The 19,405-nt window shown below is 45.9% G+C and overlaps 2 protein-coding genes across 2 annotated transcripts in view; both read right to left on the bottom strand.

Moving 5' to 3' along the window:
- The window catches only part of crabp2a (cellular retinoic acid binding protein 2, a), a 10,896-nt gene extending 9,189 nt beyond the window's left edge, over positions 1-1,707 (bottom strand). Inside the window, exon 1 of the mRNA XM_041875925.2 lies at positions 1,170-1,707. Within this exon, the coding sequence (XP_041731859.1) occupies positions 1,170-1,251 (82 nt within the window). The 5' untranslated portion in view covers positions 1,252-1,707. The remainder of the gene's footprint in view (positions 1-1,169) is intronic.
- Positions 1,708-17,266: 15,559 nt separating this feature from the next.
- LOC123489704 lies at positions 17,267-18,701 on the bottom strand. The gene is made up of 2 exons (XM_045220140.1): positions 18,468-18,701; positions 17,267-17,917 (listed from the first exon to the last, which is right to left on the bottom strand). The coding sequence occupies exon 2, from the start codon at positions 17,758-17,760 to the stop codon at positions 17,302-17,304; it is 459 nt and encodes a 152-aa protein (XP_045076075.1). The 5' UTR covers positions 17,761-17,917; positions 18,468-18,701; the 3' UTR covers positions 17,267-17,301.
- Positions 18,702-19,405: the final 704 nt, after the last annotated feature.

Here is a 19,405-nt window from a genome sequence, read left to right as displayed (position 1 = left end):
CTCACACACACACACACACACACACACACACATCTCCCTGGCCTGTCTCTCTCTCCCGCTCTCTTTTCTTTCTTCTTTTGTTTTGCCCTTTTTCCTCTTTCTATCCTCTGGCCCCCACCTCCCCCCCTTCTTTTTCTCCCAGCACGCTACCCCTCACACACACACCCCTCGCGTGGGTAATGAGGGGTAAAGAAGGAGAGCAGATTTATGCTAATTGGTGCGTCAAACCGGGAAATTGGAATGCGCGCGCCCGGCCTGTGATGAGCCACTGACTCCGGTTATTCCGGCAGGAACAATGGTGGCATTTAGAACTTAGTTCATTACACAGACACACATTGCACTTTTGCGCACGAACACAGGCGTCTCTCTTTCGCTCCCTCCCTCCCATATGTGTTTATGTGTTGATCTACATGTATTCCTGGTATGCCCTTGTGTTGAATAAAAATACGAAAATTGGCAACCACTGACAGACACACCACACACCCTGCCAGATAAATGAACAGGCGTTGTCTTTTTATTCCATGCAAACTGCTGCAGGTGTGGAGAGAGGCCTATGAGCTTGATAATTAAATGAGAGTGAAGCTCAGCTCTTAAAGTTTCTGGCATGCGGTCTGATAATATTCCAAACGGCCTGCACTGTGTCACATCATAACCGACTCTTTCTTCTCTTTGAAGCGTCTGTCTCTTCCCATCCCACACACACACTAGCACGCTGTGATGTTATTTTTCTCCGCGCGGTGACTCGGACAGATGTGCCGCCGTTTGTCTCTATTGTCTGGTGGAGTGGGCGGTGGGGGAGGGGGAGGCTGGCTGGGGGAGTGGGGCAGTGAGGTGAGGGGGGAGAGAAGGGTGAAGCTAGCTGGGGGGGCAAGCATTGAGTTTTCGGTTCGTCAGAATGACAAAGACCCCCCACTCACGCGACGCACAGAGTGCACCACATGTCTGATTAATAAGTGCATGCATGAACCATGGTGTGTGTGTGAGAGAGCGAGAGAGAGAGCGAGAGAGACGTATCTGACCTACAATGTATTAGTGTGTTCAGATAGCTATATTCAATCAGTAATAATTCAATAACTGCTATAATAATAGGCTATAATAAAGTTAGTGATATATGTACCACAAATATTTACCACCATCCCCTTCATCATCCCCACCACCACCTCACTCACCCAGCGCTTTGAGAAGCTCCTCGAAATTCTCCGAGCTCTTCATCTTCCAGGTACCAGCGAAGTCAGGGATTTTGCGCTCCATGGTTCAGAGTACAGGTTGGCTGGATAGATCAACTTGACTTCTTCTTGTTCAAAACGGACTGTTTATTTTACTCTCCAACTCTGCCCTCTTTTTAATCAGTGCGGGGTCTCGAGGTGGTCGGTGGTCCTCTCTCCCTAACCGGTTAAGAGGTAATCTGGATTGGATTTAGACTTTCCGGTCCCGTTAGTTTTGCCCTCTCAGCAGGTTGTGACCGTGTATCTCTCAACTGTTTGACTGAGGTGGCTGTCAGTCCTCTAATCCAACCCTCTCTCTCTCTGTCTCTGTCTCTCTCTCTCTGATCCTTATCTCGCCTATGCGTCAGTGCACGTTATGAGCGGTTGCGCGATGAATGGATGGAATGGAAAACTAGCCACTTCCTTTGACCGCTGAGAACACGCCCACTTTCACACTTTAGACACGCCCAACCCACGTCTGTCATGTCCAGGAGCAAACGGGAACCGCCTATGGTTCCTAAGCCCCGCCACGACCACGCCCGGAGAGAACATGTGCGTTCTAGGACTGCCCAGCTGAGCCACCTGCCACGCCTCTTTATCCCCGCGCACATTTAATGTGCCAGTGGAGTGACCGCGCCCAAGACGCACGGGCACAAGGGCAAAACCTCATGGATACATTATTTTATGAGGTGCAATATATTATTTCATTTGTGGTGTTTGTCAGACATGTGGTTCGTGGTTGAAGCCATTGTGTTGTAGTGGAAACCGGAAAAACTGTTCTGAGTGCCAGTTTCGGATTTAGCCAATTTATCCTTGGCATGGATGCAGTGTTCTTGAATGTAGAGGCAGTCAGGCAACAGTCCGTGGGTTGATGTAGGGGAGATAGAGAAAGACTTGGTGGTTAAATTCTTGGCGATGATCGAGGGCCAGCGATTGGGTGGAATGTTGAGAATATTTTACCCAAGTTCACCTCACCCTCCCTTCTCCATTCTTCCTCACTCCCTCTCTTTTCTCTACCCTCTTCCCCCAGCGCCGCGGCGGTGTGTCATTAAAATAAAAGCGGTGGTAACGGGATACAGCCCCCGGCCTCGACCAGCGGGCTATCCATTTAACCGGACTGCGTCAATAAGTTTGACTCCGCGTGCAGAAACATACTGAACTCATGAGAGAGCAAGAGAGAGAGAGAGGAACGGTGTTTCATATGTTTCCCATGCCAATAAAGCCCTTTGAATTGAATTGAGAGACACAAACAGACACAAACAGACTAACACAAACAGACCCCACAGAGCCCCAGGACAGCAACACAATTAGACCAAACCAAATCATGAGAAAACTAAAATATAATTACTTGACACATTGGAAAGAATTAACAAAAAAACAGAGCAAACTTTTTTTTTAGGGGGCAATTTGGCCCTAAACAGAGAGTACACAGTGGCAGAATACCTGACCACTGTGACTGACCCAAACTTAAGGAAAGCTTTGACTATGTACAGACTCAGTGAGCATAGCCTTGCTATTGAGAAAGGCCATGGTAGGCAGACCTGGCTCTCAAGAGAAGACAGGCTATGTGCACACTGCCCACAAAATTAGGTGGAAAGTGAACTGCACTTCCTAACCTCCTGCCAAATGTATGAACATGTTAGAGACACATATTTCCCTCAGATTACACAGACCCACAAAGAATTCAAAAACAAACCCAATTTTGATAAACTCCCATATCTGTTGGGTAAAATACCACAGAGTGCCATCACAGCAGCAAGATTTGTGACCAGTTGCCACAAGAAAAGGGCAACCAGTGAAGAACAAACACCATTGTAAATACAACCCATACAGTGGGGAAAAAAAGTATTTAGTCAGCCACCAATTGTGCATGTTCTCCCACTTAAAAAGATGAGTGAGGCCTGTAATTTTCATCATAGGTACACGTCAACTATGACAGACAAATTGAGAAAAAAAAATCTAGAAAATCACATTGTACGATTTTTTATGAATTTATTTCCAAATTATGGTGGAAAATAAGTATTTGGTCACCTACAAACAAGCAAGATTTCTGGCTCTCACAGACCTGTAACTTCTTCTTTAAGAGGCTCCTCTGTCCTCCACTCGTTACCTGTATTAATGGCACCTGTTTGAACTTGTTATCAGTATCAAAGACACCTGTCCACAACCTCAAACAGTCACACTCCAAACTCCACTATGGCCAAGACCAAAGAGCTGTCAAAGGACACCAGAAACAAAATTGTAGACCTGCACCAGGCTGGGAAGACTGAATCTGCAATAGGTAAGCAGCTTGGTTTGAAGAAATCAACTGTGGGAGCAATTATTAGGAAATGGAAGACATACAAGACCACTGATAATCTCCCTCGATCTGGGGCTCCACGCAAGATCTCACCCCGTGGGGTCAAAATGATCACAAGAACGGTGAGCAAAAATCCCAGAACCACACGGGGGGACCTTGTGAATGACCTGCAGAGAGCTGGGACCATCAGTAACACACTACGCCACTAGGGACTCAAATCCTGCAGTGCCAGACGTGTCCCCCTGCTTAAGCCAGTACATGTCCAGGCCCGTCTGAAGTTTGATAGAGTGCATTTGGATGATCCAGAAGAGGATTGGGAGAATCACATATGGTCAGATGAAACCAAAATATAACTTTTTGGTAAAAACTCAACTCGTCATGTTTGGAGGACAAAGAATGCTGAGTTGTATCCAAAGAACACCATACCTACTGTGAAGCTTGGGGGTGGAAACATCATGCTTTGGGGCTGTTTTTCTGCAAAGGGACCAGGACGACTGATCCGTGTAAAGGAAAGAATGAATGGGGCCATGTATCGTGAGATTTTGAGTGAAAACCTCCTTCCATCAGCAAGGGCATTGAAGATGAAACGTGGCTGGGTCTTTCAGCATGACAATGATCCCAAACACACCGCCCGGGCAACGAAGGAGTGGCTTCGTAAGAAGCATTTCAAGGTCCTGGAGTGGCCTAGCCAGTCTCCAGATCTCAACCCCATAGAAAATCTTTGGAGGGAGTTGAAAGTCTGTGTTGCCCAGCGACAGCCCCAAAACATCACTCTAGAGGAGATATGCATGGAGGAATGGTCCAAAATACCAGCAACAGTGTGTGAAAACCTTGTCAAGACTTACAGAAAACGTTTGACCTGTGTCATTGCCAACAAAGGGTATATAACAAAGTATTGAGAAACTTTTGTTATTGACCAAATACCTATTTTCCACCATAATTTGCAAATAAATTCATAAAAAATCCTACAATGTGATTTTCTGGATTTTTTTTCTCATTTTGTCTGTCATAGTTGACGTGTACCTATGATGAAAATTACAGGCCTCTCATCTTTTTAAGTGGGAGAACTTGCACAATTGGTGGCTGACTAAACACTTTTTTCCCCACTGTATATACAACCCATTTATGTTTATTTCTTTTTTTGTGTTTTGTACTATTTGCACATCCTTACAACACTGTATATAGACATAATATGAATTTGAAATGTCTCTATTCCTTTGGAACTTTTGTGAGTGTAATGTTTACTGTTCATTTTTTTATTGTTTATTTCACTTTTGTTTATTATATATTTAACTTGCTTTGTCAATGTAAACATGTTTCCCCATGCCAATAAAGCCCTTTGAATTGAGAGAGAGAGAGCAGGAGTTGGAGAGGTGGAGAGAAGGGCAGGGGAGCGGTAGCCTCTCCGTGCCTTTGGTCTAACCCCCCGCTGTTCGGACGGAAGAAAGGGGTGAGAGGGAGGAGAAGAGTGAGGGAGGGGGATATTTGGCACAGAGCTCCGGGCGGGGCTCGGGCTGGGTCGGGGGGTCCTGATAAAGACACTGTATGATGGATGACTGCAGGACAAAGGGGACGTTAACTATTGCCTCTTGATGGATGATCCCATCCACTGCACTGCACGCTGGATTAGCGCGAGGGTAACCGGGGTAACCGACACTCCCCGGTACCACGCACGCACTTAGAGCCCCACAGACACCACCTCACACATGTCCACATCCGTCTGATATAGACACTTTGGCTAAGCGCACAGGGAATACTTTACCATCGCTGCCGAGTTGTAATCTAACCTGCAAGTTTACATTTATATAACTATATGGTAATGTAATACACTTTTTACGCAGAGGCGGTGCGTCCAAGGAACGCAACCCAACGCCTCGAATAGAGAGTTGTTTTGTTTGAAGTGAACAAAGCGCGCTGCTTGTGTTTCAGCTATTGGCAATGATGGCTGGAGATGAGTGATATTGGACTCACTATGCCGCCACATTTATCATCCGCCGCCTCGACACACGCACGCACACGCACGCACGCACACACACACACACGCACACTGCAGCATGTCCACACAAGTTCCTCCTCTTGTCCAACAACATACACGAGTCATTAGCCACTCATATCAGTTCTCTAATCTCTCCATACATCTACCTCTTCTCTTCTCCCGTGTCACTCACAACTCTTTCAGGTCGTGCTCGTTGCGGTGCGCTGCACATATTAACTGTTTGGGGTAACAGAAATTATCCGGTGATTAAAACAGAAAACCACATTATTATCAAGATTAAGTTTATAATAATTTGCAAGCATGGTGGTAGCATTTTGTCTCAAGAAGAATACTTGCAATAATTTTAATGCAGAGCCTTATTGCAGGCATTATTCTTGGTGGTCATATGAATTCAGGCCACAACATTGTCATGGTCATATATAATAAGCTGTGAGGAATGCTGCTGGTATTGTGCTGTATATTTCTGCAGATCCTTTGGCCAGTGTGATATTATCCTAAGTGACCTAGTTAGCCTACAGCGTTGATGAATCAAACCCACAACCCCTGCAGTTTAACCAACACATGTTCAAAGTGTTGGAACTAAGTTGCCTGCAATAGGTTGGCACAGATAGGATCAGCTAGGATCAGCTATTCATCTTACATCCCCAATCCTAACCTTTGGAAATAGGGGGTGTGGCAGGGGGGACAGGGACAAAACTGATCTTAGATCAGTGTGTAGGGCAACGTTATCCCAGCAGTGGAATGAGGGGTTGATAAAGCCTTGTGAATGTGTGTGTGATGTCGCACTTCAGCACTTGCTGACAAAGCAGCACTCAGCATTCATCTGCACTCAACCATGCACTCCTCCTCTCAACCTTTCTCTCATTCTTTCTCCTTCTCTCCCCCCTCTGCTACTCCTTTACCTGACAAACTTTCTCTCTCCCCTTCTCCCTCCCTCCCTCCATCTCTCTCGCTTTTGTTCTTTTGTGCTGGTGTGACACATTCCTCAAGCATTTAGAGAAGAGAGAGGGAGAGGGGAAGGCAGAAGAGGAGAGGAGAAGGGGAGTGAAAGAGAGAAGAGAGAGAGAGTCATTGACCAGAGAGCAGGTCATTTGTTAGCTCATTGTTCACCTGTAGAAAAGCGAAGGAGGTTGAGTCAGCAGAGAGAGAAAAATAATTAGAGATCAAAGGCAAACAGAGAGTAACAGAGATGGAGAGAAAGAGAGACATATCGAGGGAAGATGACAGAGATGGAGAGGTACTAGAGAGGAATAAAGAGAGACTGGTAAACAGAAGGATGGCGACAGATGTAAAAGGAGACTCCTCTGATTCTTCTGAGGCGTACGGAAATATTCTCTCTCTCTCTCTCTCTCTCTCTCTCTCTCTCTCTCTCTCTCTCTCTCTCTCTCTCTCTCTCTCTCTCTCTCTCTCTCTCTGTCCCTTCACAGCGTTCTCTCCTTTCTTCTCACTCCTCTTCATTTTGCCTTGTATTGATAAGTGATATATCCAGTCTGTAAACTCATACAACCCCAAGCTGAACCACCCAGACACTCACATCTAACATTCACTAACATTTATGCCATAACAATCAGTACCTTTACCTGTTCAGAACGACTTTGCCAATGAGGCCTTATAACTTTAGGGCCAAGAGTTCTTCCAGGTCAGGTTACATAGTGAGGAACCACTCAGGGCCCTATAGGTACAACCAACTGACTGATATTTCTCAGTCTTGACCCCACCATCTCTGTTTCTCTCCTCCCTACCCCCCTCTCTCCTTACACCCTCTCTCATCACCTCCTCTTTTTATTGGGACCCTTTTCTCCCCTCTTTCTCCTTATAACTCATAATCCCTCTTATCCTTACTCTCTCTCTCTCTCTTGCTGTCTCACTCTCTCTCTCTCTCTGTCTTCTCTTCTGTCTTTTCTTCTCCTTCCCTCCCTCCCTCTCTCCTCCTGTCTCCTTCTCTCATTCAAATCAGGTTCAGTCTTGTGTCAACACTCTCCCCCAGTACTCTAACGGATTACCATCCCCTATCTCCACTGTGACTTCCTCTTCTCCCTCATATCACTTCCTGGTTCCCCCTCAGTCAAATGACACAGGTTTCCACTCCACTCTAATTGAATGGTTAGAATGGACTTGGCTCATACTTCTATTTACATTCCAGCAGAGAATGATGTACAGTGGGGGAAAAAAGTATTTAGTCAGTCACCAATTGTGCAAGTTCTCCCACTTAAAAAGATGAGAGAGGCCTGTAATTTTCATCATAGGTACACGTCAACTATGACAGACAAAATTAGAAGAAAAAAAATCCAGAAAATCACATTGTAGGATTTTTTATGAATTGTTTTGCAAATTATGGTGGAAAATAAGTATTTGGTCAATAACAAAAGTTTCTCAATACTTTGTTATATACCCTTTGTTGGCAATGACACAGGTCAAACGTTTTCTGTAAGTCTTCACAAGGTTTTCACACACTGTTGCTGGTATTTTGGCCCATTCCTCCATGCAGATCTCCTCTAGAGCAGTGATGTTTTGCGGCTGTTGCTGGGTAACACAGACTTTCAACTCCCTCCAAAGATTTTCTATGGGGTTGAGATCTGGAGACTGGCTAGGCCACTCCAGGACCTTGAAATGCTTCTTACGAAGCCACTCCTTCGTTGCCCGGGCGGTGTGTTTGGGATCATTGTCATGCTGAAAGACCCAGCCACGTTTCATCTTCAATGCCCTTGCTGATGGAAGGAGGTTTTCACTCAATATCTCACGATACATGGCCCCATTCATTCTTTCCTTTACACGGATCAGTCGTCCTGGTCCCTTTGCAGAAAAACAGCTCCAAAGCATGATGTTTCCACCCCCATGCTTCACAGTAGGTATGGTGTTCTTTGGATGCAACTCAGCATTCTTTGTCCTCCAAACACGACGAGTTGAGTTTTTACCAAAAAGTTCTATTTTGGTTTCATCTGACCATATGACATTCTCCCAATCCTCTTCTGGATCATCCAAATGCACTCTAGCAAACTTCAGACGGGCCTGGACATGTACTGGCTTAAGCAGGGGGACACGTCTGGCACTGCAGGATTTGAGTCCCTGGCGGCGTAGTGTGTTACTGATGGTAGGCTTTGTTACTTTGGTCCCAGCTCTCTGCAGGTCATTCACTAGGTCCCCCCGTGTGGTTCTGGGATTTTTGCTCACCGTTCTTGTGATCATTTTGACCCCACGGGGTGAGATCTTGCGTGGAGCCCCAGATCGAGGGAGATTATCAGTGGTCTTGTATGTCTTCCATTTCCTAATAATTGCTCCCACAGTTGATTTCTTCAAATCAAGCTGCTTACCTATTGCAAATTCAGTCTTCCCAGCCTGGTGCAGGTCTACAATTTTGTTTCTGGTGTCCTTTGACAGCTCTTTGGTCTTGGCCATAGTGGAGTTTGGAGTGTGACTGTTTGAGGTTGTGGACAGGTGTCTTTTATACTGATAACAAGTTCAAACAGGTGCCATTAATACAGGTAACGAGTGGAGGACAGAGGAGCCTCTTAAAGAAGAAGTTACAGGTCTGTGAGAGCCAGAAATCTTGCTTGTTTGTAGGTGACCAAATACTTATTTTCCACCATAATTTGCAAATAAATTCATAAAAAATCCTACAATGTGATTTTCTGGAAAAAAAATGCTCAATTTGTCTGTCATAGTTGACGTGTACCTATGATGAAAATTACAGGCCTCTCTCATCTTTTTAAGTGGGAGAACTTGCACAATTGGTGGCTGACTAAATACTTTTTTTCCCCACTGTATATGCGGAGTAGACAGTCATTAGGGTCATATAGACATATGGTTCTGGATAGTCTCTTTATCAGTTCTATGGTGGTTCTGAAACTCTCAATTACTCACAGCCTCCCAAGCTCCCTGAATGAATGAATGGTACATTTGTGTCAGGCTCTGTATGTGTGTCTGTGACCATATGTGTGTACTGCCAGTCTGCAGTAAAGTCACACGTCTGTGGCATTCCCCACTTTATCATCCAGATGACCCCCAGTAAAACCAGTCACCCCGTTAACCCCACTAACCCCAGAGATGAACTTGACCCTGACCTATATAACCTTTGACCCCTGAACTTCATTACCGCCTTTATTCTCACAGGAAGCTACTGAGAGCCACACACACACACACACACACACTGAACCCTGAACCCCATTACAGGCCTCTAATTTCAGAGGAAGCTACTGAGAGATGGTTGTCCCTCTATTCTTATTCTGTGAGAGAGACAGAGCGAGAGAGAAAAAGAGAGAGCACGAGATCTGACTTTCCTCTAAATATGTCTGTGTTTGTTTCTGATAGCTGAGGTTTATCCCACTGTAGCACAAGTAAACTCATTCACCCACAAAGCACACACACACACACACACACACAAACAGCAGCAGCAGTGACTCTTTAGCTCGTTGTGTTGCTGGCAGGCTGACCCAGCATGTGGGTTTGATTAGAGAAGAGGATGGCAGAGTTTAACTACACAAGGAGCAATAATGAAGGAGAGAGATGGAGAGGGTGAAGTTAGGCTGAGAGAGAGAGGGGGAGAGCCTACAGATAGAAGACTGACAGTTAGCAAGGAAGAAAGTATGTAAGAGAAAGAGCGAGAGAAGGGACTATGCTACTGAAAATTAAATGTCACATAGTCACACTGAACAAAAGATGATGATTGAACCACAGCGTGTGTGTGTGTGGTGTGGAAATCTCGCTCTGCCAGACATTTGTGTTGCTTATCAGTGTTTTTGTCTCTATAAACTGAAAAGCTGAGAAAATGTTCTCAAAGTAAATCAAGGCAAGCCCTGTGTGTAAAGCACTCACTGTTCACTACTTCTCTCTGTGTGTGTGTGTGTGTGTGTGTGTTGTGTGTGTTTGTGTGCGTGCGTTGTATGTTTACGCGTGTGTGTATGTTTGTGTGTGTGTTTCAGTGTACAGGATCTGTGGGTGTGTGTTGAAATCTGTCTCTGCCAAACATTTGTTTCTTGTTTATTCTCCCTCCTGGGTAGAATATTATCTTACAGGAATTAGTCAGAGCATAATAGAGGATAATGGAGACAGTTCTCTGGGACTTCCCAACCACACACACACTTACCTCACTCACTGTCTGTCACACACTGTCACACACACAGCTGTATTATTATAATAACAATTATTATAGATTTATAGTGTGTGTGTGTGTGTATGCATGTGTGCGTGCGTGTGTGTGTGTGTGTGTGTGTGAGAGAGAGAGAGAGAGAGAGAGAGACCCGAGCTCCAGATGAGTGGCCAGTTGGGTCCAGATGCCTGTATTACTCACACTCCTTTTATCCTTTCATTATTCCCCATTTTCCTCCCCCCATCTCTTTGTGGTTCTAATTATCACGCTCATTTGTTATGAGCTAGTCTGGACAGAGGGAGAGTAGGCGGGAGAGCAGGAGAGGAGAGCAGGAGAGGAGAGCAGAAGAGGAGAGCAGGAGGGAGAGCAGGAGGGAGAGCAGGAGAGGACAGCAGGAGAGGAGAGCAGGAGGGAGAGCAGAATAGGAGAGCAGGAGGGGAGAGCAGGAGGGAGAGCAGGAGGGTTAGCAGGAGGGAGAGCAGGAGGGTGAGCAGAAGAGGAGAGGTGACGTGAGCGATAGAAGTAGAAGTTGCCCTTTGGGACAGATCTAGGATCAGCTTACCCTCCCCAGATCCTAACCTTATCCGTTGGGGTAAGTTGGCAAAACTGGCTATAGATCATTGTCTAGGTGCGACTTCAACTCTACAACTTCCCCCCTGGTCCCAGTCCTCTTGTCTTTATTTGCTAGTCTGTCGTGTCATAGTCACCTACAGTTATACGATCCTGTCGGCCAGTTCAGACAGAAGAAAGACAGTTCTGAAGTGCTCTCTGAAAATGGCATTGTAAAACTGCATTGTACAAGATACAGCTGAATTGCACTCGATTGTATTGCACTCGATAATGAGACAGAGAGGAGGAGGGGTGAAGGGAGAAGAGGAGGAGGGGGGTGAAGGGAGAAGAGGAGGAGGGGGGGTGAAGGGAGAAGAGGAGGAGGGGGGGGTGAAGGGAGAAGAGGAGGAGGGGGTGAAGGGAGGAGGAGGAGGGGGGTGAAGGGAGAAGAGGAGGAGGGGGATGAAGGGAGGAGAGGAGGAAGGGGGGTGAAGGGAGAAGAGGAGGAGGGGGGTGAAGGGAGAAGAGGAGAAGGGGGGGTGAAGGGAGAAGAGGAAGAGGGGGTGAAGGGAGGAGAGGAGGAGGGGGGTGAAGGGAGAAGAGGAGGAGGGGGGTGAAGGGAGGAGAGGAGGAGGGGGGTGAAGGGAGAAGAGGAGGAGGGGGGGTGAAGGGAGGAGAGGAGGAGGGGGGTGAAGGGAGAAGAGTAGGAGGGGGTGAAGGGAGAAGAGGAGGGGTGGATGAAGGGAGAAGAGGAGGAGGGGGGTGAAGGGAGAAGAGGAGGAGGGGGGTGAAGGGAGAAGAGGAGGAGGGGGGGGTGAAGGGAGAAGAGGAGGAGGGGGTGAAGGGAGAAGAGGAGGAGGGGGGTGAAGGGAGAAGAGGAGGAGGGGGGTGAAGTGAGAAGAGGAGGAGGGGGGGTGAAGGGAGAAGAGGAGGAGGGTGGTGAAGGGAGGAGAGGAGGAGGGGGGTGAAGGGAGAAGAGGAGGAGGGGGTGAAGGGAGAGGAGGAGGAGGAGGAGGGGGGTGAAGGGAGAGGAGGAGGAGGGGGGGGGTGAAGGGAGAAGAGGAGGGGGTGAAGGGAGAAGAGGAGGGGTGGATGAAGGGAGAAGAGGAGGAGGGGTGAAGGGAGAGGAGGAGACACTGGAGAGAAAGACAAGAAGAGAATGAACAACATGGAGGGGGGAGAGGAGGAGAGGAGGAGAGGAGGAGAAGGGAAAACTGAGAAGAAAAACAAGCACTGTATCCCATGCTCTTACCTCCTTTTACGTGCTGACGTTTTTCATTACTTTTCTTTTTTTCTTTAACTAGAAAAAGGTTCAATAAAAGTGCAGGCCAGTTTTTATCACCTCACCCTCCTCCTCTTCCTGCACCCCTCCACCCTCCTCCTCCTCCTCCTCCTCCTCTCCCTGCACCCCTCCACCCCCCTCCTCTCCCTGCACCCCTTCACCCCCCTCCTCCCCAGCACCCCTCCAACCTCCTCCGTCCTCCATTCTCCTCTGTTCCCTGCTCCCCTCCACCCTCCTCCGTCCTCCATCTTCTCCTCTCCCAGCACCCCTCCACCCTCCTCTGTCCCTCCATCTCTCTACCCCTCCTCTGTTCCCTGCTCCCCTCCACCCTCCTCCGTTCCCTCCATCTCTCTACCCCTCCTCCGTTCCCTGCTCCCCTCCACCCTCCTCTGTTCCCTCCATCTCTCTACCCCTCCTCCGTTCCCTGCTCCCCTCCACCCTCCTCCGTTCCCTCCATCTCTCTACCCCTCCATTGCATCTCACTCTGCACTCATTCTTTTATTCTTCTCGTAGCATTTCCTCTTTTCCCTTAGTGAACGATTGTTTCGTGCTTTTGCTTTTTCCTTCTTTCGTGTATGTGCGCCTGCGCTCTGTGTGTGTGTGTGTGTGTGTGTGTGTATTTTGCCCTCTGATGTCATGGTTGTGGTATGACCAGTGCTCAACAGTCAACCTCTGACCGTTGCAAGTCCTCATGGGAGTTCTGACTGTACTAGATTCTGACCCAACAATGACTGTTTCCTTTCACTGCACTGTGACTCTGAATATATAGAGACTGTGACAGTACGCAAATAACTAGTTGTGTGTGTGTGTGCGTGTGTGTGTGTGACACCACAAGTCTCTCTGCAGGCTATTTTCACAGCTATCACCTACACCAGATATCTGCATGTTTCTATTCAGTGCACACATTCATGACAATCCCACGCCATTGCATTTATCATCAGTGGACTGCTTGGTGTGATGCTCTGTCAACTAAGACTGACGGTACTTTGGTCTTGTGATTTGTCCATGACCGGGTGAGTTACCCTGGAGCCAACAAAGAAAGGATGGAAACAGACAAAGGGTCATGGAAAAAGAGAAAGAAAGCTGATTTCTTGAACAGAAAGGAAACATTCCTGTTCCATTGAGGACAATGGAGTCACATGAAGGAGAGAGAGAGAGAGCGAGGGAGCGAGAAGGATAGAGGTGAACGGAGGGGTAAAAGAGAGAGGGAGAAAAGGAGGGATGTAGAATAGAGAGCAATGAAAGTGTGAAAAGTGATGTGCTTTGCTTCTTGAAAGATTCAAGCGTGTTGGTGCATGAATAACAACTGGAGCCCTCACACCACCTAGTGTTGGCAGCATGGTAGTGCAGTGTCGCATGTGTCCTAATGGCTGAAGGTTGCCTAAGAAGCCCATGCTTCTCATCTTTGGCACGCCACACTAAGCTAGGCTGGAGGTAATGTTATAAAAGTACACATAAGCATTTCGCTGCACCTTTTATACCTGCTGTAAACTGTGTAAGTGATGAATAAACTATATTTTGCATTTGATCTTGCAGCAGAGAGGGCTCCTACAAGTTTGAAAACATAGCATTTTTATGACAAATTACATGCAATTCTACTCGTTTTGCCATTGGGCAGAGCAACGTTTTTTTTGCAGTTTTACAGCTAATTTCTTGCAATTTTACCCATTTGCCATTGGGTGGAGATACATTTTTGCAGTTTTAAAGCAAATGTCCTGCAATTCTACACATTTTGTGATGACTTATGCATGTTAATATAACATTTGAGTGAGAATTACTAACAAAATCAATGGGGGCCTTCTGGAGGTCAGGGCCCCTGGGAACATGCCCTGCATGCCCGTTGGTATTCAAGTTTGGATAGCTGACTAGGCTAACTACCAATCCATTTTTAATATTACAGATAGATTGTGGTTCCATCAATGTAATTGTCTACATAATTTCCAATCCCCCATATTTGTTTTTGTAAATATATACAGTACCAGTCAAAATTTTGGACACACCTACTCATTCAAGGGTTTTTCTTTATTTTTACTATTTTCTACATTGTAGAATAATAGTGAAGACATCAAAACTGTGAAATAACACATATGGAATCATGTACTAACCAAAAAAGTGTTAAACAAATCAAAATATATTTTATATTTGAGATTCTTCAAATAGCCACCCTTTGCCTTGATGACAGCTTTGCACACTCTTGGCATTCTCTCAACCAGCTTCTTAAGGTAGTCACCTGGAATGCATTTCAATTAACAGGTGTGCCTTCTTAAAAGTTAATTCATGGAATTTCTTTCCTTCTTAATGCATTTGAGCCAATCAGTTGTGTTGTGACAAGGTAGGGGGGTTATACAGAAGATAGCCATAAATCAAGAAAAACGCATGTCAAAAATGTTATAAATTGATTTGCATTTTAATGAGGGAAATAAGTATTTGACCCCCTCTCAATCAGAAAGATTTCTGGCTCCCAGGTGGAACCGGCCCTGTATGTGAGTTCAATGACATAGTGTGAGCATCAGTGGAGGCTGGTGGGAGGAGCTGTAGGAGGACGGGCTCATTGTAACGTCTAGAATGGAATAAATGGAATAGAGTCAAATGTGGTTTCCATACGTTGGATGTGTTTGATACCGTTGCATTTATTCCATTCCAGCCATTACAATGAGCCCTTCCTCCTAGTGCTCCACCCACCAGCCTCCACTGGTGTACATGCATGCATGTGTCTTGTGTGTGTGTGTGTGTGTGTGTGTGTGTGTGTGTGTGTGTGTGTGTGTGTGTGTGTTTGTGTGTGCATGCATGCAGAACAAAGTTTCACTAGGTGAGCTCCACACATGGCCCTCTATTTCTAGACGTCCCTCACACAGTGCATGTGTGATAGAGAAGCTGGGCCTATAGAACAAGGAAATGGGGTCACAGTGGAGCCCTGAATTGCCCAATAGCTGAGAATTGTCTCAACCACAAATGAACTTCCTCTTTCACATTCTATTCCAGTTCAATTGCCCATTGAGCAGAAACTAGGCTAAAAGTGAATGCTGCCCACACTATAGAAACACTGAAGAATGCCCACATTCCATCTCAATACTTTCGAAGTACTTCCTGACCATGGCACTGCTCCAATACTTTGACAATGCATCCTTACGTCCTCCTATCCTTGTGATGGAAGTTTTAGAGTACATTTTCTGCAATTCTACACATTTTGCCATGGGGCGGAGAGAAACATTAGCAATTTTACAGCAAATTTCCTTCAATTCTACACATTTTGCAATAGGGTGGAGAGAAATGTTTGCAGTTTTTAATATGATATCTAAGTGAGAGTGACTAACACAATCAATAGGGCCCCCCAGTCGTTAATTCAACCATGACTACTACAAGTTTGTATAGCTGGCCGCTAGACTAACAATCTAAAAAATGTTAGCTGACATGGGCTAATTGAGTGAATGTCAGTTGTTGACATAACAAGAGAAAAACTTCTGATGCACAACCACATTTCGAATTGTACCTTGTGTATTCTACTATTCTAACTCTCAACAGTAAGTTGAGACCCCAACTGAGTTCCAAAAATTCTATTTTTTTAATCTATTTTTTTTGGCAGGCCAACAAAAGCCAATTGTAGACTGATAGGGGTGGGGGGTGTATTACATGTTTACATACTCATAGTGTCGTGGTAATTATTCTAATCAAAGGAGAGACTTTTAGATTTCCTCAAAACAATTTAACTTTATTATCGATTAATTACTGCAGTATTGGAGTTTAGTCGGTAACCACCTTGGAGGTGATCACTGAGAACTCAGAAGAGCAGAACTGAGGTTACAGCTCTTTATAGCAAAGGCACATCCTTCTGAATACATTACAAACAGCAGATATGTGGAATGGGTCTAAAGGTACATTGTGCTCTCATGCAACAGCCAAATATCTGTCTCTAGTTCATTTACTACTTGTTTATGTTGTAGACTGATGGGGGTGTGGGGTGTATTGCATGTTTACATGCTCATAGTAAAGCACTTGCCTGCCAACTCTGAATGTGCTGCTTGAGTGTGACCTCTCCCTCAAATGTATCAGATGAGGTCATTTGCTTTAACCCCTGCTTTAAGGCCTATGGTGCTGGCTGATGATGCTGCTCTTTAATATTCTATCAAATTCAATCTTTATTGATAGTGCATACATTCAGCATGGTACAATACATTTTTTCAAGTGAAATACAAGGTCATGAAATGCTGATGCCAACATTAGGCTGGGGGCACACAGGAAAGTGCAACACCATGCATACCATGCATATGACAAAACAGAAAATGTAATTGGCCTAAGTGCCCAGTCTTTCAACTGTTCAGAATAGATGTTGTGAGAGAACAAACATGGTAGTCTTTTAACTGTTGTGAGTGAAACGTGAAAGTAAAAGATGCAAAAATAGCGCACATAGAACAGATCTACCGCTTCTTAGACTTGCTTTCAATGAGAATGACAGATCTATAACTCATATTTCTATGTGAATTTGGTCCGGTTGCCCAAAAAGTTACATGTTGTAGCTTTAAGCTAGAGATATGAAGCTTTTTGCATGGGCTGCGTCTCAATTCCCCACATCCGCCAATGGCGGCCTTCCGCATCTGCAGGTGGAAGGTGGCCAAGCTACAGCTGTGTTTGTCAGACCATGAGACATCGCGAAAATTGGTCTTCTCACGAAAATGTAGTGTCCGAACGGTCCGAACGGTCCTCTGTAGCTCAGCTGGTAGAGCACGCCGCTTGTAACGCCAAGGTAGTGGGTTCGATCCCAGGGACCACCCATACACAAAAATGTATGCACGCATGACTGTAAGTCGCTTTGGATAAAAGCGTCTGCTAAATGGCATATTATTATATTATATTTAAACTAATATGCCCCCCCCCCCCCCCAACTGTTCAGAAAAGGAGTTGTGAGAGAAACATGAGTATCAATAAAGATGCCAGCCACATTCCTGATACTTTGAAGCTTGAGCCCTTCCCTTTCTCCGTGCTGCCACATCCTGCAGCGTTATTGTCGGGCTTGCTCCCCTCGCGGTTCCCCTCGAAGTGCACCGGCACACACCTGTTCTCCAGCACCTCACATGCCAGGATCAAATGCTTGGTCTCTTCCCGCACGCTGGACACGCCACAGGTCCCAGTCTCGCTCCTCACTGTTAGAAATGTGAACGGACTTTGGCTGATGCACAGGTTCCCCCGGTACGTCTTTCCCCCAGAGCTGGAGCAGACCGCGTCCACCCTCTCCCGGTCTTTGGGATGGAGGAAGGACTGCGTGGGTCTTGAGCAGTCACTGTTTTCACGTAGGTACTTCTCCCACACGTTGCGGTCGGTTGTTATCGGGTGTATCTGGACGCACATGCCGGTTTAGGAACTTATCATGACAGTTATTGCATCGGGACCGTTGGCAGGGTGTGTCTTTACTGTAGCCACTCACCCCCAGGTTGCCCAGCAACAGGCAGATGGAGAGAGAGAGGAGGGGAACTCTAAGGTTCTTCATCCTTTAGAAGTCTTGGAGCTGCAGAGAAACAAATAGCTTAATGAGTGAAGTTGCTTGTAGGCTCATGTACCCCCCCCTTTTTTTTTATTACAGATGCCCCTCTGGATTTAATTCTGCACAGCCGCTCCCTGGAACTGAATGGGGCCATCCCTATCTGACCCCTGGCTCCTTGTCACCCTCTGACCTCGTTAACGCTCAGAGCTTCTACAACTGTTCTACAACCCATTGGTTATTCAATCAAAATGAAACATATAACATGAACAGGATCTCTCTTCCTCCCATCTACAATCAAACCGGGTTCCAAAACAGGCCATTGTTTACATGTGCCGTTCAATCTGGCCATATTAGTCATGCAGGCTGTCTGCACTTAGGAAAGTATTCACCCAGGCAGGGCTTTAGTCTGACTCACACACAGCTCTCTGTAGCTTAGGTCTGCTGGTAAAGTCTGACTCACACACAGCTCTCTGTAGCTTAGGTCTGCTGGCAAAAGTTGAATCATACTACTATTTCCACACGCATCCCTCTCTAACACACAGAGATATGAGATATACGTTGTATTCTACATTACCTGGTTATGGATCCGTAATGTCTGCTGCAGTGTGTCTCTTTGTGTGTCGTTGTAACTGAACTTTGTTCCAGATGGGTGGAAAATAACTTCCTCAGCTCACACGTCTCTCTTTTTAATGTTTTTATTGACTGTAGATGGGTGTGTCCCCATGTGTACGTAACATCCTGCTGCGTGTCTGCATAAGTAGTGTGGATGTCTGCATGTCAGAACGGGTTAGTGTGTGTGTCCCCATGTAGCTAGTTAAAGGCAGGGGTTTTGCAGTGTTGCCTTTAGTCTCTGTTGCTGAAGGGATCCGGTTTCAGCTAAAAATACTGTCCAGTGGGGGAGGACAGACGGGGCTACCTTATGTAGGACGCATGTGTTTGTGTGTGTGTCTCAGACTTGTCAATACATGCTCTTCAAGACCTCAATGAGCTGAATTAGTGTTTGTTAGTGCTGGGCTGGAACAAAAGCCTGTTCACCCTGTATCCCTCCATTGGTTGGTGACAGACCACATGGTCAAACGCTGATTATGTTTTTTTAGCCATCTGGTGCTCGTCCATTGGTTCTAAACCCATTTAACAGTATTAGTCTGTGGAACAATTAGCCTATGTGGAGACAAATTATGAGAGAGAATGAAAATAGCAACCTTTCACTATGTAAGCTTCCTATCCTACTCTCTGTTCCTCTCTTTCGTAGTGAAACCATCTGTGTGTCTATAGATAGACATAGGATGGATGGATTATGGACTCTTTGTTCCTCTCTTACGTAGAGACCATGTGAACATCCTAAAGACAGTTGAGGACAAAGTCATGGTTTTTATGCATATGACTCAGACCTAATTTTCAAATACATTGTTTTATTTTAATAGGCAAGTCAGTTAAGAACAAATTCTTATTTTCAATGACGGCCTACCCCGGCCAAACCCGGACAACGCTGGTCCAATTATGCACGCCCTA

The sequence above is a fragment of the Coregonus clupeaformis genome, unplaced genomic scaffold (assembly GCF_020615455.1).
Source record: "Coregonus clupeaformis isolate EN_2021a unplaced genomic scaffold, ASM2061545v1 scaf3218, whole genome shotgun sequence".
NCBI classification, from domain to species: domain Eukaryota; kingdom Metazoa; phylum Chordata; class Actinopteri; order Salmoniformes; family Salmonidae; genus Coregonus; species Coregonus clupeaformis.
Note: the sequence above shows the minus strand (reverse complement) of the source record. Positions and strands in the feature narration are given on the sequence as shown.

Bases quoted from the DNA above. Each gene is read 5' to 3' on its own strand.
- LOC123489704 (XM_045220140.1), bottom strand. From the start codon at position 17,760: ATGTGCGTCCAGATACACCCGATAACAACCGACCGCAACGTGTGGGAG.